This window comes from Dipodomys merriami, unplaced genomic scaffold (assembly GCF_024711535.1).
Source record: "Dipodomys merriami isolate MVZ:Mamm:240054 unplaced genomic scaffold, mDipMer1.0.p SCAF_17, whole genome shotgun sequence".
In the NCBI taxonomy this organism is placed as follows: Eukaryota; Metazoa; Chordata; class Mammalia; order Rodentia; family Heteromyidae; genus Dipodomys; species Dipodomys merriami.
The window spans coordinates 14,154,808-14,168,998 of NW_027203048.1; the positions used below are offsets into that span (position 1 = coordinate 14,154,808).

Below are 14,191 nucleotides of genomic sequence, written 5' to 3' on the forward strand. Positions count from 1 at the left end.
TTTCCTTTCCTTTCCTTTCCTTTCCTTTCCTTTCCTCCCCACTCTTTCCTTTCATTCCCTTTCCTTTCCTTTCCTTTCCTCCCCACTCTTTCCTTTCATTCCCTTTGTTTTTTTTCTTTCTTTTTTCCTGCTGGTACTGGGGCTTGTAGTCAGAGGCTGGACACTGTCCTTGAACATTTTTCTTCAAGGCTATATCTCTGCCACTTAAGCCACACTTTCACTTCTAGCATATTACTGGTTAATTAGAGATAACTATCTCTTGCATTTGTCTACCTGGACTTGTTTTGATTCAATATTCTAAGATCTCAGCTTCCTGAGTAGGTAGGACTACTTGCGTGAGCTCAGCTTGAATTGTCATTTTATAGTCACAGTAATAATACTAAATTACATTTTAGTGATAAATTATATTGAGTTGTATTTCATGCTCATAAACATTTTTCCTCATACAGAATTAGGATCACACATTTTCTTATCTTTTTATTATTATTATTATTATTATTATTATTATTATTATTATTATTATTATTATTATTATTATTATTTTGGTCAGACTAGGGGATTGAACTCAGGGCCTGAGCACTGTCTCTGAGCCTCTTTGTGCTCAAGGCTTGCACTCTACCACTTGAGCCACAGCACTGCTTCCAGTTTCTGAGTGGTTAATTGGAGCTAAGAGTCTCACAGGGACTTTTCTGCCCAGGATGGCTTTGCACTGCAATCATCAGATCTCAGCCTTTCAGTAGCTAAGATTATGGGCGTGAGCCACTAGTGCCTTTCTCTTTTAATTCTCTTACTTATATTTTCCATTAAATATATTAAAATGCATGTCTTTTGGCTATTTTTATGGTTATAATGAAATTTTAAATGTTCTTCATTTCTTTAAATATTCTGATTGTTTAAGCAGTGAGTATGGTTGTGGATATTCATAAAGTTTCAGTCTTTATCATTATAGTTCATATTTTAGTTAATAGCTATTTTTATTTTTTAATAAATGTCAGTATATTTCTTTTTCTCACTTTGTCAGCAGGATTGTATTCCTCTACTTTTACAAGATTTATAATGTCTGTTGCGGGTTGCAATACTAACCTTTTGGTTTTCTTCGTTGGCCAATTAAACATCAACCAACATGGTATAATTCTGAATTTTCAGTAAGAGAAATCTTTGTCATACAATTTTGCTTATTGTAAAACTTTAGAGCATACTCCAAGTATATTACTAAGATTCCTTCTCTCTCTCTTTTTTTTTTTTTTTTTTTTTTTTTTGCCTATACTGGGGTTTGTTTTGTTTTGTTTTTTGTGGATCGTGGGGCTTGAACTCTGGTCTTGGGCGCTATCAGTTCTCCAGCTCAAGGCAAGCGCTCTACCACTTGAGCCACAGCACCACTCCTATACTGGGGTTTGAACTCTAGACTTTTCTCCCTTTCTCAGCTTAGCTTTGCTCATTGCTGGTGTTACCACTTGAGCCATTTCTCCAGTCTGGCCTTTGGTGTTTCTGATTATTTTTAGAGATGGAGTCTTGTGGTGTTTGTGCTTAGGCTTACTTTAATTGTGAGCCTCCAGGTCTCAGCCTCCTGAGTAGCTACAATTAGAGTAAGTACCAGTAAGTCACTGGTGCCTGGTCATGAACCATGTTTGGAATATGAAAACTATGGAAGGCTGTTGCAGAAGTAACTTAAAGGTTATTACATACTTAGCTTTAATCTAGCCATATCTGGACGTCTGATATTTATGTTCTTTTGTTGCGTATAGAGAAAGCCTTGATACCAGTGGTTTATAATAATGTTACAAACATATTTTTTCTTTTTGTTTTTAATGATTTGTTGTATAGATCATGGAGACTTACTTGGTAGTTGCCCAGAAGATGAAGCTCTCACTCCAAGTGATGAGTGTATGGATGGGATATTGGATGAATCTCTACTTGAAACCTGTCCCATTCAGTCACCATTACAAGTTTTTGCAGGAATGGGTGGGCTTGCTCTTATTGCAGAAAGGCTACCCATGCTGTATCCTGAAGTAATTCAACAGGTAAGATAAAATCCCTTATGCAGTATATCATTCCATATGGAAGCCCTTTATTCTTGGATTTTTAACTGGCATTCACCTTTGTGAAATCGCCTTGCCACAGCAATTTATTTGTTTGGCATTGCAATTTTTGAGCACTGGGTAACTTTCTCTAAGTCACTTGTATAGAGTATTGTGAGGATTAGCTGATACCGAAGACACCTGGAAGACAAAGCCACTTTGTCTTGATTTTATTTCTGTCATGCTAGCATTCTTGTTTCTGTACTTCTTTTCGATGTGATATTAATTGTAGCTACTATTAGAAATAGACAAGTAAAATAGTATATAGTGCCACTCATATACTCCTTTTTAAGTGTGACTTCTATCTTAGCTGGTACTTTCAGGTTAGCTAATTTCATAAAATATGTTTTAACCTGTATTTATGCTCACTTGTGTTACTCCCATTGATATATGTGCTGTCCTTGTCTTTTTGTTTTTTAATTAATAAGGAGGAAGGCCAGAATATTAGGAGTTGTAAATGACATAGATTATTCTTACTGATTTCATTGATACTGGTCATTGAATTGAGTCTCTTTAAACCAGTTTTGCCTCTTGTTAACTTGATTATTTTTGCAAAGGACCATCGCAGATAATTGGGTTAATATTTAAGCATATCTTCTTTGGGTCCACACACCAAAATATGTACTCATTAGCTATTTTACTATTTATTTTTTAATTTAATTTTTTTTCCCAGTCCTGGGACTTGAGCTCAGGGCCTGCTCACTGTCGCTGAGCTTCTTATCTCTGAGCTGCTTTTGCTCAAGACTAGCACACTACCACTTGAGCCACAGCATCACTTCAGCTTTTTCAGTTTATGTGGTACTGAGGAATTGAATCCAGGGCTTCTTGCATGCTAGGCAAGCACTGTTATCACTGAGTCACACTCCTAGCCAAAGTATTCTACTATTTAAAATTTAAGACTATTTAAAATTTTAAATTAAGGAAAATGGGATTTATGTTTGTATTTCAGAAAGAAGGAATGGTCCCAACATTGTTTGGAAGCTGAGAATATAATATTGGATGGGAGAAGTTAGCCAATGAAAATTTGTATAAAAATCAGTCAGTTTTACAGTTTGCATTTGTAGAGCTATATCAGTGTCTTAAGGTCACTGATAAGATAATGAGTTAACTTTATAATGTAAAAAGTACTTGTATAACTTGTAACTTATATAACTGTAAAAAGTACTTGAATAATTATGCAAAAGCGGCGCTGGGAAGGTGGCTCAGTGGTAGAGCGCTAGCCTTGCATGCATGAGGCCCTGGGTTGGATTCCCCAGCACCACATAAGAAAAAAGGAAAAAAGCCAGAAGTGGCACTGTGGCTCAAGTGGTAGAGCGCTAGCCTTGAGCTGAAGAGCTGAGGGACAGCGCCCAGGCCCAGAATTCAGGCCCCATGACCAGACACACTCCCCCCCCAAAAAAAAAAAAATTAGGCAGAAGCTCCAACATTTTGAAGATTATCATTGCTCAATAAAAATTATTTTCCTAAATCAGAATTCAGTATAGTATACTTCATTGATTATAATAAAGCAGCAACCCTACCAGAAAACTGGAAGTGGTTCTGTGGCCCAAAGTGGTGGAGTGCTAGCCTTGAGTAAAAGAGTTCAGGGACAGCACCCACACTCTCTGAGTTCAAGCCCCTTGACCAACAACAACAACAAAAAAGGAAAACTAAACGAGAACACAGATGGTTCAAACTTGTAATTCTAGCCTTTCAGGAAGCTGCCATCTAAAGATTGCTGTTGGGAGCCAGCCTGGGCCAAAAAGTTCCTGAGACTGCTTATCTCCATTTAACCTGCAGTAAACCAGAAGTGAAGCCTTGGCTCAAAAGGGTAGAGCACAAGAATAGCCCCAAGACAGGCACAAACATAAAAAATAAATAAAGGAACCTTTGGTGAGAAGATATTTAAAAGCTCTCAAAGAATATATACGTAACTAATTTCACCAAGGAAAATACATCTTGTAACATAGAAATAATTGCAGATACTATCATACTCTTGCCATAAGTGTTTGGGTGTTTTTTTAAATGGCTTGGTTTTCTTTAAATCTTTAGATTGTTGTGCTTTTAGAGATTGAAGTCAGCTGTTTAAAATTTGAACTTAAGGTTAAAACATACAAATAACCAAACATATTCTATTCCTCCCATAGGTGAGTGCTCCAGTAGTAACATCTACTACTCAGGAAAAGCCAAAAGATAGTGACCAGTTTGAATGGGTGACTATTGAACAGTCAGGAGAATTAGTTTATGAAGCTCCAGAAACTATTGCCGCTGAGCCCCCACCTATCAAGTCAGCAGTGCAGACGATGTCTCCCATACCTGCCCATTCTTTGGCTGCTTTTGGATTATTTCTTCGTCTTCCGGGTTATGCTGAAGTATTGTTGAAAGAAAGGAAACATGCCCAGTGCCTTCTTCGATTGGTTTTGGGAGTAACAGATGATGGAGAAGGAAGTAAGTATATTTATTAATTATATTAACACAAGTAGAATGGCTGAAGTTATTCACTTCTTTCATAGCAAAACTATTAGCTGATTTGTTGATAATGGTGGCTTTTTTCATTTTTTTAATTATTAGACATAATAAATCCTAAAGAACGAATATTTCTTTTAAAACTATTGGGCTGAAGGCATGGGTCAAGTGATAGATTGTTTACCTAGCAAGTGAAAGGCTCTGACTTCAAACCCCAATAACACCAGAAAACCAAAACACTGCTGCGTGGGTTATATAGGTAGATCTACCCTCTAGAAGCTAATGTCATCAGTCATACCAGTGCAGAAGTACATAATTTTTACCAAATTATAAAAAGCCTGAGCACACATATATAGTATTATGGAGGCTCAGAGATATGAAGCTATTTTTTGGCTCTATCCAGTGATGGAAGACAAGATAATTTTTGGTGGGGTCTTGGAAAATGAGATTTAGATTTGCATTTCAGAAATGGAATGGTCCCAGTGGTGTTTGGAAGCTGAGAATATAATATCATAGGGGAAAAGTTAGCCAATGAGAATTTGTATAAAAATTAGTCTTAGAGTTAGATTTACAGGTTTATTAAGAACTTTACATGTTAAACAAAGTAGCAGCATGGAAGGTTTATTAGTTTGTTTGTTTAATTTATTGTCGGCCGTGGGGCCCTCAGCTCTTCAGCTCAAGGCGAGTGCTCTACCCTACTGCTTAAGCCACAGCACCACTTCCGGTTTTCTAGTGGTTTATTAGAGATAAGAGTCTCATGGAGTTTGGAGTTTCCTGCCCAGGCTGTCTTTGAACCATGATCCTTGGATCTCAGCCTCCTGTGTAGCTAGGATTACAGGCGTGAGCCACCAGTGCCCGGCTTTTTAAAAAAAATTTTAAGTGAATCTGGTAAAATAGATCGAAAAGAACAAAATTCAGAAAATATTATAGTAAAGTAAGCTATGTAATAAAAACAGTAATTGAAGAAAACCAAAATGATGCTTTCCACTGGCTTGGCATTGTTACTGGCCGAGGAGGAGAGAGGAGGAGATCAGAGAGAAGGGGTAGGGTGGAAGGGAGAGAAGGGACTTAAATACCATAGCAAAAGTAGAATTTTGTTTGGGTTATCTTCATCTTGAATTATTTGTTTAATAACAATTACATTAATACTATTATACAAAAACATAATACTTTCAGCCAGCTGCCCGTAGCTCATGCTTATACTCCTAGCTACTCAGGACTCTTAAGGTCTAGGATCGTAGTTCAAAGCCAGCCCAGGCAGGCAAGGCTTTGAGACTCTTATCTCCAATAAACTATTGAGAAAAGCTGGAAGTGGCACTGTGGCTCAAGTGGTAAAGTGCTTGTTTTGAGCGAAAGAAGCTTAGAAACAGTGCCCAGGCCCTGAGTTCAAGCCCTGTGACTGGTCCCCCAAAAGAGTAATAGTTTCTTTTTTATTTTATCATATTCTTAGTAAAGTTTATTTCTTGCATTGTTTATAAATACCACACTGTGCCCAGGGCCGGGGGCTCATGCCTGTAACCCTAGCGAATCAGGAGGCTGAGATCTGAGGAGCCAACCTAGGCAGGAAAGTCCGTGAGACTCTTATCTCCAATAAACCACTAGAAAACTGAAGTGTCACTGTGGCTCAAGTGGTAGAGCACTCACCTTGAGCTGAAGAGCTGAGGGACAGCATCCAAACCCAGAGTTCAAGTCCCATGACGGATTCCCCCCCCCAAAAAAAAAATCCCACACTGTTAAACCCTATATCACAAATTATATTTAATCCAATAAAATTATGTATCTTAAAATACTTAAGGCATCAAACATTCAAGGTACATTTAAGTAGCTAGAGACTCATGGTATTTAAGATTGTTAATGACAGTAAGCATGCTCCTATACAGAAAAAGAATTGCCTTTGTGATACTTCAGACTTATTCTTAGTGAATATGTAAGAGTATTTCTTGAAAGACATGATTGTACCTTTTCTGCATAGGCCTCATCCACCATTTAGGTACCATTTTTTACTTAACATAGAACCTCTTTCTGACTAAAAAAGGGAATTGTTTCAATTGTTCATTGTCTTTTATGTGAAAATGATTTCCAAGTTAAGCAGTTATTTTCTTACTGTTTTTAGAAACTTTGAATTATTTTTTAGTGATCAATTTTTTTCCAAAATTTTTTAATTACCTTTAAGTAGTTGTACAAAGAAGTTCCCTTTCTACAAAACAGTATATGAGTACAAAGTATCTGACAACATTGTCTCCCATCTCTCTTAACCTATCCCTTCTCTTTAGTGATCAATTTTACTTTGTCATAATTTTGATAATCTCTAGTTATTACTTATCATAAGTATTCAAATTGCTTTCAGAATTTATGTCTTACAGGGGCTGGGAAGGTGGCTCAGTGGTAGAGTGCTTACCTTGCATGCATGAAGCCCTGGGTTCAATTCCTCATCACCACATAAAGCAGAAAAAGCCGGAAGTGGTGCTATGGCTCAAGTGGTAGAGCTAAGAGACAGTGCCCAGGCCTAGAGGTCAGGCTCCATGACTGACCAAAAATTTTAAAAAAAAAGTCTTATAAAGTGCTTTTCATGGCACTAGTTTTTATTAAATTTCAGATTGTTTCTATTCTCTCTGTGCTAGTCTGTTTATTAATAAATTTTATAATATAATTCTCTATAATTATTAATTTGTAGTCTTTTATATAAGTACGTGGTATGTGTGTGTGTGTGTGTGTGTGTGTGTTGTGTGGTTTGTGTTGTGTGGTTTGTGTTCTCTGGCTTGAACTCAGGGCTCAGGCCCTGTCCCTAAGCTGTTTGCTTAAGGTTAGCACTATACCACTTGAGCTACAGCTCTACTTTTGCCTTCCCCCAACCCTGGTGGTTATTTCGAGATAAGAGTCTTGACGAGGGGCTGGGAAGGTGGCTCAGTGGTAGAGCGCTTGCCTTGCATGCTCGAGGCTCTGGGTTCGATTCCTCAGCACCACATAAGCAAAAAGGAAAAAGCCGGAAGTGGAGCTGTGGCTCAAGTGGTAGAGCACTAGCCTTGAGCTGAAGAGCTGAGGGACAGCGCCCAGGCCCAGAGTTCAGTCCCCACGACCGGACCCAAAAAAAAAAAAAAAAAAGAGTCTTGACGACTTTTTTCAAACCATGATCCTTAGACCTCAGCCTCCTAAGATTACTAGCGTGAGCCACTGGCACCTGGCTGTAGGATTTAATTGCTATTATTAAGGTGTTGTACAGAGCTGTTACCATTTCATAAGTTAGGTAATGAGTACATTTCTTTCTTTGGACAATGTCATTCTTCCTTTCCCCTAGTTGTTCCCCTCATATCCCTGCCCACAAGTTACATAGCATATTGCATTGCCCTTCCTTCCTACCTTTCTGTATCCCCCTAATCTCCACCCCCCAAAAAAAAGACCAAAAAGGAAACACCAGCAACAATAGCAGCAAAACCCTGTTTGTAGCTTTAATTTTTTTATTTTTTAATATTTTGACTCCTTTTCTCTTTTCAATCTAGGTCATATTCTCCAATCTCCATCTGCCAACGTGCTTCCAACCCTTCCTTTCCATGTCCTTCGTAGCTTATTTAGTGCTACACCTTTGACAACGGATGATGGTGTGCTTCTAAGGCGGATGGCATTGGAAATTGGAGCACTGCATCTCATTCTTGTCTGTCTCTCTGCTCTGAGCCACCATGCCCCACGAGTTCCAAACTCTACCCTCAATCAAACAGAGGTAGGTTTCCTTATCTTGGTCTGTTTTAGAGACTTATTCAGAAAAATCACAGATTAACTCATCTCCTTGAAAGAAGAGATTTAACCCTTACTAAGCTTTTCTCTTTGCTAAGATACTATGAATTTTTAGTTGTGATACCTTTTTTCCTTATTTTAGAGACTTACATTCTTTATTGATTGGTGAGTTCTAACCAGTGCAGTAGTATAGTAACAAAAGGACTAAACAACCAACCAAATAACCAACTAAACTCTAGTTATTTCTAGATAACTTCATTGAGGTTATAGAAAATCCTAAAAGTAGTGGCTTAATTGTGCTTTATGAGAATATAATATATTATGTATTGTCAATGTATTAAAATCTATTGTAATTCATGTAACTATGAGACTAACATCAAAACAAGAAAAGACCTATGTATTAATCAAAAAAAGAAAATATATTTTAAAATGCTTCAGGGCTGGGAATGTGGCTCAGTGGTAGAGTGCTTCCCTTGCATGCATAAGGCCATGTGTTTGATTCCTCAGTACCACATAAGCAGACAAAGCTGGAAGTGGCGCTGTGGCTCAAGTGGTAGAACGCTAGCCTTGAGCTGAAGAGCTGAGGGACAATACCCTGGCCTAGAGTTCAGGCCCCATGACTGACCAAAAAAAAAAAAAAGCTTCAGCTGGGAATGTGGCTAGTAGAGTGCTTGCCTAGCATGCATGAGGCCCTGGGTTCAATTTCTTAGTACCACATAAACAAAAAATTAATAAAAATGCTTGAATTTCTTTGCATATGTTTATCTCCTATGAGTTAGAAAATGCAACAGTGCAATAATATAATTTCTTCCCATATCAGTCCAGAAGTTTGATATAGTTCTACTTTATTTTGATAAGGGTACTGGAGGCAATTTTAAAGAAAGAAATGCATATTAGCTTGTATTAAAATTCACCATGAAACTATTTTACATGTATAAGTATAAACACAAGCTAGCTGAGTGATACCCAAGTCTGTGTGTGTATGTACATATGTGTGTTTGTATATACATGATTTTCTTACATGTGATATTTCTACAACCTTATAAAGTATGACGTGTATGTATGTAATGGTAAATTACTTTAATAGTATATTGAACTAAAGTGAAAATTTTGTGTTGTACAGTTTAAAAATGTTATGTGCTTAAGTCTAAATAGATACCATATAAAATATGCCAGGCCCCAGTGGCTCATGCCTGTGATCCTAGCTACTTAGGAGGCTGGGATCTGAGGATCATGGTTCAAAGCCAGCCAGGGCAGGAAAATCCTTGAGCTACTTATCTCCAGTTAACCACAAGAGAACAAGAAGTGGTGCTATGGCTCACATGGCAGAGCTCTCACCTTAAGCTAAAGAGCTCAGGAGCTGCACCTAGGCCCAGGATTCAAGCCCCATGACCAAAAATATATGTGTGTGTGTGTGTGTGTGTGTGTGTGTGTGTGTGTGTGTGTGTGTGTGTGTGTGTGTGTGTGTGTGTGTGTGTGTGTGTGTGTGTGTGTGTGTGTGTGTGTGTGTGTGTGTGTGTGTGTGTGTATACACATATGGTGTATTTTATATGTAAAATATATATTCAGTACCTGTTTGCAGAAAACAAAGATGAATGCCTTTATTATTTATTAAACACCCATAGTGAGAGAAGCAGCCAATTTAGAACTTAAAAAAAATTGATACACAGGGTCTGGGAAGGTGGCTCAGTGATAGAGTACTTGCCTCACATGCATGAGGCCTGGATTTGATTCCTCTGCACCACATTAGCAGGGGGAAAAAAAAGCCGGAAATGGTGCTGTGGCTCAAGTGGTAGAGCGCTAGCCTTGAGCTGAAGAGCTCAGGAACAGGACCCAGGCCCAGGTTCAGGCCCCACGACCTACCAAAAAAAAAAATCAGCACATAATTGTACATATTTATGGTTCTCAAGGCAGCATTATGTTATGATCTAGTCATTAATTAGCTTATCTTCTGCCTTACCATTTCTTTATAATAAGAGCCTTCCAAACCTTCTCTTTTAGATCTTTTGAAATACACAATACATTATATGTTATTGCTAACTATAGTAACCCTGCAGTGCAATAAGAAAACCAGCATTAACTAGGCGCTGTTGGCTCTTGCTTGTAATCCTAGCTACTTGGGAGGCTGAAATCAAAATCAGGAGGATCATGGTTTCTGGACAGCACTGACCACCACCCTACTCCCCGCGCCCCCCCCCCCCCCCAACAAAAAGTGTATATGACTTCATGTCAATGGAGTCATAATAAAAATTATTGTTGATACAAAAGGGATGTTTCTTCATTAGATATAAGAAGTGTACATGTTAATACATCCTGGATCCAATCGATTACACCTATATTCCTAGTTACATAATTATCTAAGACCTAGAGGATCAATTTTAGAGTCATCCTAGGCAGAAAGTCTTTTGAGACTTGATCTGTCAGTTAACCAGCAAAATGGTAATCTGGAGTCATGGCTGAATTGGTAGATGTTTGTTCTAGTACTAGTTTTCATTTCTTTGGGATATATGTATGTATGTATGTATGTATGTATGTATGTATGTATGTATGTATGTGATTGCTAATCAATAGTTATTCGATAGGTTTATTTGTAGGTTTTTTTTTGGGGGGGGTGGTTGGTCGTGGGGCCTGAACTCTGGGCCCTGGTGCTGTCCCTTAGCTCTTCAGCTCTAGGATAGGGCCCTATCACTTGAGCCAGAGTGCCACTTCTGGCTTTTTTTTTCTTCTCTTTATGGGTGCTGAGGAATCGAACCCAGGGCCTCATGCATGTGGGGCAAGCACTCTACCACTGAGCCACCTTCCCAGCCCCCTTGATAGGGTTTTGATGAAAACCAAGTTTAATAATTTTTTTATTACTAATACAAGCCACAGGTGTCAAGCTCTCATAACCCTACATCAACAGAAGAACAACAGCTGTACTGGGCCAAAGGGACTGGCTTTGGTACAGGTTCTACAGCTTCTGGGTGGGATGTGGAACAGGCCTTAACTAAACAGAGGCTGGAAGAAGAACATGTTACCTGTCTTCTGCAGGTATGTTTGTTCAGTTGATATTGCCTGTGGTAACTATTACTGATTTATATTATATTAATTTTAAATTAGTGATGATGTATTTAACTCATTTTCAGCCACTTCATGCTTACTTTTGATCCTGGTTCCCAGTATATTCTAAGCTGTCATGGGACAAGGATTGGGCTCTCACTTCTAATCTTTTTAAGTTTTTGCTTACATCCCCAGTCCTGTTACTTTTTTTTTGTTGTTGTTAGTCATGGGGCTTGAACTCTGTGACTGGACACTGTCCCTGAGCTCTTCAGCTCAAGGCGAGCACTCTACCACTTCAGCTATTTCCACAGCCACAATCTCAGTGCCACTTCCGCTTTTCTGATGGTTAAATGGAGATAAGAGTCTCACAGACTTGCCCTGGCTTTGTACTGTGATCCTCAGATCTCAGCTTCCTGAGTAGGTAGGACTACAGGCGTGAGCCACCAGTGCCTGGCTTCCCTGTTACCGTTTTTGTGTCTCTAATTATCATTTATTTCTAGAATCAAGCAAGTTTAGCCAGGATTGAAAGTCTTAGCATAGAAATGAGTAAAGAGAATGCCGGTGGCTCACACCTGTAATCCTAGCTACTTAGGAGGCTGAGATCTGAGGATAATGGTTCAAAGCCAGTTGGGTCAGGAAAGCAGGAAAGTCCATGAGACTTTTATCTGCAATAAACCACTCAGAAAACCGGAAGTGGCGCTGTGGCTCAAGTGGTAGAGCACTAGCCTTGAGCTGAAGCACAAAGGACAATACCTGGACTAAGGGTTAAAGCCCCACAATCGACAAAAAAAAAAAAAAAAGAAAGAAATGGGTAAAGATACATGAAAAAGTATTTAGCCTCAGTTCCCATATGGGCTAATGGAAGTCAGTCCATGTTTTGAGTGTTATTTTCTGTAATTCAAGAATGATAGATCATTTTTTAATGTGCCTATGTCCTCAAAATAATCATAAATAATGTAAGAAGTGCTTCTACATTTTTTAGTCCTTAGATTGATTGCTTCTCTGTGGTTATATAAAGGGCAAACATATTTTGTAGCAATACTCTGAAGCAAAACATCATTCTGTTTTGAAAAGTCAAGCAGAAAATTTTTTTTCAAAACATGTCGTTCATTGGATAGTAGATATGTTTTTGAGTATTGAGTTTGAATGTCTAGCAAAGTATTGACTTATAATCTAAGTGAAGCTAAATACAGTCTCCTTTCAATAATTTTTGTTTTTAGGTTCTTGCAAGTTACATAAACCCTGTCAGTGGTGCAGTAAATGGAGAGGCGTCATCATCTCCTGAGAGTAGAGGACAGAACAGCAATGCCTTGCCTTCTGTGCTGCTGGAACTTCTCAGCCAGTCCTGCCTCATCCCTGCCATGTCCTCATACTTACGGAATGACTCTGGTAAATCACCGTAATACTCCTTTGAAATATCTTGATGGGCAAAAGATTTTTGTTCACACATTTTATCATTTTTAGTTGAAGGAGTAAGGTCAAGCAGTATTTTACTTCGTTTTTTTTTTGCGGGTTGTGGGGCCAGAACTCTGGGCCTGGGTGCTGTCCCTCAGCTCTTCAGCTCACGGCTAGAACTCTACCACTGGAGCCACAGCACCACTTCAGGCTTTTTCTGCTTATGTGGTGCTGAGGAATCGAACCCAGGGCTTCATGAATGTAAGGCAAGCACTCCACCACTGAGCCACCTTCCCAGCCCCGTATTTTACATTTTTCATCTTTGTTGGTACTAATATATGAGCCCAGGATCTTGGCTAGAAAAGCACTTTTCTACTTAAACCACATTCCTAGTTCTTTTTACTTTTGTTTTATTATTTATTTAAAAATTTTTTATTATGCATTATTAGTCTCATAATCCTCCTGCCTACATTTCCCACACAGCTACGTATTTATAGGTGTATTTTACCTTACCTGGCTTGTGCATTGTGATGAGATGTAGCTAACTTTTTTTTTGCCTGGGCTAGCTTTCATCTGTGACCCTCCAATTTGCTTCCCACATAGCTAGCATTATAGGCATGTATTACCATGCCTTGACCATAAGTTGTTTTGGGTTTTTGTAGTAGATTGAAAATTTTTCTCCTGTTTTTGTGGGCTGCCACATTAGTTTGTTAATTGTTTCATTTACTGTGTAGAAGCTTTGGAATTGTCTTGTGTTGTTTGTTTTGTTTTTGTTATGATGCTGAGGTCTGAGCTTAGGGTCTCGGTTTGGCTAGATATGTACTCTACTGCTTGAGCTAATACCCCAGGTTCCCATCTGTCAGTTCTTGCTATCTCCTGAGCTATTGGAATTCTGTTCAGAATATTGTTGCTTGTTATGTCTTCAAGTTCTTCCTCTTGCTTTCCCTTAGTAGTTTCAAAGTTTCAGGATTTAATTTCAATTAGGTTCAGTTTGCATTGATTTGTATACAGGGTAAGAAATAGGAATCTGGTTTCAATTGTCAACATTTGGATACTCAGTCTTTTAGCACCATTTATTAGTTATGATTTTGGTGCCTTTATTGATAACCAGATGGCTACAGTTGTGCGGACATATTTCTTTTCTTTTTTTAAAAACCAGTCCTGGGGGCTTGAACTCAGGGCCTGGGCACTGTTCCTGAACTTCTTTTGCTCAAGGTTAGCACTCTTAACCACTTGGGCCACAGCACCACTTTAGCTTTTTTGGTTTATGTGGTACTGGAATTGAACCTAGGGCTTTGCGCATGCTAAGCAATGCTCTACCACAAGCCACGTTCCCAGCTCATGTGGGCATATTTCTGTGTTCTGCATTCTTTTACATTGGTTTCTTGTCTATGTTTGTGTACTAACAAGAGATTAAAAACAAAAACAAAAGCAACAGAGGAAGTGGCGTGTTGGCTCAAAGTGGTGGAGTGCTATTCTTGAGCACAAAAGTTCAGAGATAGTGT

The 14,191-nt window shown here is 38.6% G+C and overlaps 1 protein-coding gene across 8 annotated transcripts in view; it reads left to right on the forward strand.

The window, feature by feature from the left end:
- The window catches only part of Birc6 (baculoviral IAP repeat containing 6), a 212,273-nt gene that overhangs the window by 160,778 nt on the left and 37,304 nt on the right, over window positions 1-14,191 (forward strand). For all 8 annotated transcript variants that reach the window (XR_011372505.1, XM_070025332.1, XM_070025333.1 and 5 more), the window contains 5 exons: window positions 1,825-2,021; window positions 4,205-4,505; window positions 8,021-8,238; window positions 11,118-11,282; window positions 12,512-12,680. Coding sequence is in view for 7 of the 8 variants with exons in the window: in XM_070025332.1 (XP_069881433.1) it covers window positions 1,825-2,021; window positions 4,205-4,505; window positions 8,021-8,238; window positions 11,118-11,282; window positions 12,512-12,680 (1,050 nt within the window). In the remaining variant the exon portion in view is untranslated. The remainder of the gene's footprint in view (window positions 1-1,824; window positions 2,022-4,204; window positions 4,506-8,020; window positions 8,239-11,117; window positions 11,283-12,511; window positions 12,681-14,191) is intronic.